The sequence below is a fragment of the Beta vulgaris genome, chromosome 1, assembly GCF_026745355.1.
Source record: "Beta vulgaris subsp. vulgaris cultivar EL10 chromosome 1, EL10.2, whole genome shotgun sequence".
In the NCBI taxonomy this organism is placed as follows: Eukaryota; Viridiplantae; Streptophyta; class Magnoliopsida; order Caryophyllales; family Amaranthaceae; genus Beta; species Beta vulgaris.
In genome coordinates this window covers 23991547-23998108 of record NC_079202.1, presented here as the reverse complement: position 1 = coordinate 23998108, position 6562 = coordinate 23991547, and the positions used below count along the sequence as shown (strand labels likewise).

The 6562-nt window shown below is 35.9% G+C and overlaps 1 protein-coding gene across 1 annotated transcript; it reads right to left on the bottom strand.

The window, feature by feature from the left end:
• Positions 1-202: 202 nt before the first annotated feature.
• On the bottom strand, positions 203-4050 carry LOC104899085 (serpin-ZX). Its single transcript, XM_010686222.3, has 2 exons — positions 3522-4050; positions 203-1115 (listed from the first exon to the last, which is right to left on the bottom strand). Exons 1-2 carry the CDS (start codon positions 3909-3911, stop codon positions 336-338), a joined length of 1170 nt encoding a protein of 389 aa, XP_010684524.2. The 5' UTR covers positions 3912-4050; the 3' UTR covers positions 203-335.
• Between the last annotated feature and the right edge of the window lie 2512 nt (positions 4051-6562).

Below are 6562 nucleotides of genomic sequence, written 5' to 3'. Positions count from 1 at the left end.
CCCTTTGATACCAATACCACTAGACTATCACCTGCTAATTAATTTCCTCTAAACCGCCCTCGCACAATTGACAACATAATATGCAAAGCAAAGTCAAAAGTAGCAGATTCTTATACCTTTACGCGTTACATCAAGTTGAGTTAAATTATTACCAGACATTAAAAAAATCTTATGCACAAATAAAGATATTGCACAATACGTCTCAGATAAACAGATATTTATTTGCTCAAATTGTACTAGTTAGTGTGATGAAATGTATAAAATGTAATTGATACATGTTAAACTGTGGCAAAGTTTCATTGTTGGCATGGGATTGATTCAGTACTCAGGCATTTTTAATTCTCAAGTGGATTGAAAACGTGTCCAGTGAATAGCACAACTCCAGTCATGTCTTCTCTAATGACGAACATAAATGGATGATCAGCCACAAAGTCTAACTTCTCCCGATCCGGTAAGCTCCTTAGAGCTATCATCACAGCAGAAGCAGCAGCAGCTTCACTACCTTCCTCATTAACTTCAATAAAAGATTTCTGGAAAATGCTAGAAACATAGAGATTTTTAGCCATAGGTGAGTCTACTATCTCAGTAAGGCCACCCCCCTTAAAGGGTAACTCGACACCCAATCCCTTGAAAACCTTGGAGGCTTCAAATCCAAATGAAATCTTGAACCTTGGAAGCTTAAAATTACCCACTTCAACTTTCTTGGAGGGAAGGTGTCCATTCAAGAAACCAGGTTCAGAGCTTACTTTCTCTACCAAGGATGGAAGCCCATCCTTTAAATCTGGAAGAAAGAAATACATGGAAAATTTCCGCTTGTCTCCTCCTTGTATATAAGATAGACCAAGGACTCTAAAACCGTCAAAAGCTTGGATGAACTGCTTCTTATTGCTAGTCATAAAAGGCACCTTAACCAAGTTACCATTAAGAAGATGAAAGTTATCTTCTTTTGTTATGGATGCATCAAACTTCTCACTCCATGCGCCCTTGAAGTAAATCGCATTTGCAAAGATGAGTCTGGTTGTGTTATCAACAGTACCAGGAGGCAGCAACTCATTGATAAGGCCACTAGTCTGCTTCTCAGCCCATGTATTCACTTCGGAGGCAACTTCAACTGCCTATAAACACAGAAAAAAGTCAAAAACAATCTCATATTCTCATGTGCCTAGAGCGTTTATTATGCCAATGCCGAATAAGTGAATAGTAATTAGGCAAAAGCAGAATCAAATAGCACATCGTCATGTTACATTATTGAGCCGTATATTATTTGTCATAACTATATTCACACATGTCTGAGTTCATAATATTCACAATGACAAGTAAACTTAATGAGTGGCCCAGTAAAACATACTTGCAAATGAGGAAAAAAACACAATGCAATTTGCAGGAACACTATAAAACTGCAAAAATGCATAATATATGTCTGCTAAATAACACCGTAGTCAGTATATTGTTGGTCTTTTAAGCAAAATACCAAAAACTATTATTAAAAAAGATTGAGAAAAAAGACATGCATAACATTATAACACCCCACAAATCTAAATACATCAAAACATAACCAGACTAGGCATGACAAGTGAAACATTCATTTTGGAGATAGGCTAACATTTGCCTATCTCACCCTTTATAACACTAAAATAAATCAAAGACTCGCTATGTTATGCAATGTCGGCAGTTAGACACTATACTGTGAGTTTAACACTAGCAGACAATATCATCCACTCCCTCCCTATTATTTTATTCATGCAAGAGGAAACATAACCCGTCAAGATATACACTTCTGAAGCAACGACATTGAAACCAAATTCTGGCTAGGTGGCAGTTATGAAATTGTGGAAGAACACAAGGAGTAAAATTCATGGGTCTACAAAGTTTGATTTATCTTTCAAATAGCCTCTGAGAAGAACAGAATCGGTGTTAAAATCCACCTCGACAATAGGATCAGATTATTCGATCCTTATGGTTTCAGTTTGCAGGTTCATTTCAGCAAGAAAAGATCCATTCCAGGTGGCATTTGATGGAATTTGTTAAAAAGAAGCAAACAAATAATTCTCTTTTGGGTGGAAAATGGAAAAGAGCAAAGCAGAAAAAGAAAATAATCATTCATTTGCTTAAGGTCTCAATTTGAAACAGAAAGAAAATGTAAGGTAATAAAAAAAACTGATCATTTAGGAAGTAACTAGAGAATCATACAAGCACTAGTGTTATGCAGGCTCAAACACATGCTGCACCCAAACCATTAATTAAAATTTCATGCTACAATACTTGGAATCAGGTACTCATTTCAGTCACAAGCAAATATCTAAGCGTTCGACCAGCTATTTTATAAAAAAATTTACATGAATTGAGCCTATAGTGAAATGTCAAAGTGTCCACACCTATGTTGAAGTGTTGAATAACTGACAGAGGTACTTAGGTAGAAAGATGAGTTCGAGTAACTTAAGTTCCATTTCCACCTCTTATCTTTGTCCGCACCCCCTAACCTCAAACTGTCAAATCATTCAAAATGACGAAATGATGAAAGACCACTTGAATATAAATTAACTACTATAACAACAAAATCTACTATAGGAGGCCCTGTAAATAATCACAATTAAGCATTGTCTATCTGATCTTTCTATTACCCTGCAACTGAACTTTAAGACAGCGTGCATTAAGATGCACTTAGAGCCCAGGCTTCAAACTAAAAAATGAGATGACAACCAAGAAATTTGTATTTGTGAGAAGAAGGGGAAGATTGAACAAAGTTTCACGAAATTCTACGCGGATGAGTATCTAACGTGCCTGACCCATATCACGTGTCTACAACAAGTTTTGATCATGTCAAAAAGGACATGGCCGGGATAAAGGTCAAGTTCGAGCATCACAGAATCTGGGTGTCATGCCTACAGAGTTTGATTCTACTTGAAATCTTACCACAATAGACAGGCAAACACTACAAAACAACATAGGAGGCCAGATATGGAACCCAAAAGTAGAACACGTTGCTTAGTTCTTAAGCTGTATTTATGCTCACTGAAACAACTACAAATGGTTGCACCCATAGAGTTTCATGATAACAATTTGTGGCATCCGCATATATTGATTTTGTGAGTTACTAACAGTAAAAGCTATAGCACTAACACAAAAAAAGATCTGTGCATTAAGCCATGAACATACTAGTTACTAACATCCAACTGCTACCAGAAGATAGAAACAACTCATAAAAACCAGTAATCATCAAGGTTAAGCCTAAAATCGTTAGGATTGCATTCTTTCTTGCTAGCACATGCCAACAGATGATGACACAATGATGCATAGGCCACATAAACTAATAGCGAGACTAAGGCCTAAGGGTGTATTTAGTTAGTACCGATTTCGATAAGAAAGTGGTTTTGAGGACTTACAAGTTGAGACAAGGTTTCATCTCAAAAAACCAACTGATAATAAGATACTTGATAGATTCAAAATGTGCACAACAACTAGTTTACTAAATACTTGTGATAGATTAAGAATAAACAAGATAAAGACAAAAGAAAACATACTTTGTTGAGAAAATCAACTTGATTAGAAACAGCTTTGTACACATCATCAACAACTTGTTTAAAAGTGGGCTTAAGAGGAAGGGTTTGATCAACCCAAACACCATTAGCAAAACTCAACTTAGGCCCACCAACTGGGCTTCCGTCGGCAAAGACTAGTGATACAAGCTCTGAACAAAGCTTGTTGAGATCATCGGAGGATTTAGACTTCAGAAAGGACAAAATCTGTTCCCGGGTTGACCCGGATGACCCGGATGCTATCAAACTCAACACAACATGAAGTGACAGCGGTGACAACACCAGGTTCGTATCTTTGGCTTCGGTTGACGACACGTGTCCCGTCAGACTCAGTGAGATGTCCGTTTGGTCGGTGATTGATTGCTGAAGGTCCATTTGCTTTTTCGAGTACCCGAGAAAAAAACTAAGAAAGAGGTCGTTTTGGCAGTTTTTGGATCGGTTGATGTTGTTGAAACCAAAGGGGTTAAGGAACGAATATCTTTGACGAATGAGGATACTTGGGATAAAGCGCCCTATAGATAAGTAAGATCATCTTAAAATTATACTCCTTGGTCTTGTTTTAGTTGTCACTAGTCTTACATACACGCAATGCGTGCGAACGCGTGATGACGAATAAAGTAGAAAAAATAAAATTAATTGGATAGAAAAACTATCTTTACATTTTATTTTCTCAAAAAACTGATGTTGAGTTTAAATGTCCTACTTTCCCTCCTTTTTTCGTTCAAATGAAACAGTTAGTTATCCTCTTTCTTTTTCTTTTTTCCTTTTTTCCTTTTTCTATTTTTTGGTGTCCCCCATGTGTTGCCTTATATAATAGAGATAACTAGTGTTTAGGCCCGGGCCATGCCTCGGGGTTTTTCTGTACTACAATTTAGTAGTAGTTGAATAAGTCATCTCATACTCATTTAAAAAGTTATGTCATTCATTATATGGATTTCGAAAGTTCTCTTTTCATATATACATCATCATTAGTTTTGATTAAATAAGCAATAATAGTATAGTGGAGTGATGATTGTATCTCTTTCTTTCATACTTGAGGTTGTGGGTTCGAATATTCACGTATGCTTTTTTTTTTACTATATGATAAAGACGTGGATAGAATGTTACTCAATAAGGGATGGTGGAGTATTATGCTGGAGTATTTCCTTAGCATGCTTTGCATGCATTACCAGCCAATGTGCTGGTAGTTCCTACAAGGCTAGTAGCCTGGTAGGGGTTAGCCCTTGGACTGACTTAATTTCCCAATCAAAAAAAACAAAAAAAAAAAACAAGGGATAGTGACAGATGGCACATATACATTCTAAAGAACACTTCTCAATATATTAGACGTGGATGCGGCCTAAGCCCATATTAAATACAGACTTATGATCAAATTTTGTTTATAGTATTACTGTATATATAAGGGTAGTACTGTAGTGGTCAACACTGCTCTTCAAATGGTATCATGCATACATAATTAATTTTAATGAACATGCAAGTTTTTATTTATTTTTAAGGATGCAGGGGATATGTTTAATAACATTAACTAATTACAACACATATTTGTAATTTTGTGGAAACATGGATCACTAAGAGATGTTAGATGAGATGGTGATTCTTTGAAAACCCTTACATAAGGTCAGGGGTTCGAGCCTAGGCTTCAACATATTTATTTTTTAAATAATGACCGCTTGACTTTGTTGGTTAACAGACACGTGGCAAAATTCTGGTGGCAAGATGAGGGTGCCACGTGGCGCATCAACGTTGTTACGCACGCCTTTTAATATATTTGCATAGATTTGAAAATATAAATAAAATAGGAAAAATTACTTTTAATAAGTCAACCTTTGGTTGATCTTCTCAAAATAAGTCAATCTTTTGAAAATCTTAGAATAAGTTAACCTTGTATTTACTTCTGCTGTAAACGAGTTAATAACGTTGAAATTATAGTATGTGTCACATTTTAATAGGATGACATTGCGATTTAACTCATTTATAGCAAAACCAGATACAAAGTTAACTTATTCATAGTTAATCGAAAAGTTGACTTAATTTAAGAAGAACGCGCAAAGATTTACTTATTAAAAATAATTTTTCCAATAAAATAAAATATAATACAAAAATATTATTTATTAGATACTTTTCATTTTTATATTATTTTTATTAATAAGAATTGTGTTTAATGACACATTAAAATTCTCTTGAAGAAAAAAAATATTGGCGCTTCGAACTTTTTGTTGTTTAATAATTAAAATTGCACAAATACTTCATTTAATTTGTCTCCTATTAGTTTACCCAATTCATTGTACATAGAGTTTTCTATCTACTTCCACAACTTTTCTCGCTTCGATGTAATTCTCATTCTGAGGCACCTCGTGCTACATAATGATGAATATGAAATATAGGGGAGTAATACTATATGGGTCCAAAAGTGAAAGAGAAAGTATTAATTTGTTGAGGTCTTAGGGATTGTTAAACATCACCCTGAAATTACTTAAAATCACCCCAAATTTATTTTTATAGACCATTTTACCCTTTCCTCTTTTCCACACCACCCACCACCCCCACCACCTACCTCCCCACTGCCATTTCACCATCTTCTCTTTTCCACACCACTCACCACCCCTATCACCACGACCTACCTTCCCAATAAGTTTTATCTGTAACATCTCTTGAGTTGCAAATTTGCAGGTTCTAGTGGACAATGAAGATTTTCTGAAGGAGTTGAAATGACTTTATCAAGTTCCAAGTAGTTACATCAATGGATGACTAGCTTGTATAAATAAATGTATCATCGTTTAAACTAATCTCTTATCTTCAAGTATGAGATTTGAGATTGAGCAGTCAACCTTGGTTGTTTCCCGTCATTTACAGGTGAATGTTTTTTTGCCATGGGCGAACGTCCGAGTTGCACGTTCCACCCATGGCCCGAACGTCCAGCCTGGACGTTCGCCCATGGCAAAAAAATTTCTCCTGGTTTTCGCGTGGGTGGCTGCGTTGGTGGGGTACGTTTGTTGATGATTCGCTGTGTTTGTTGATGATTCGTT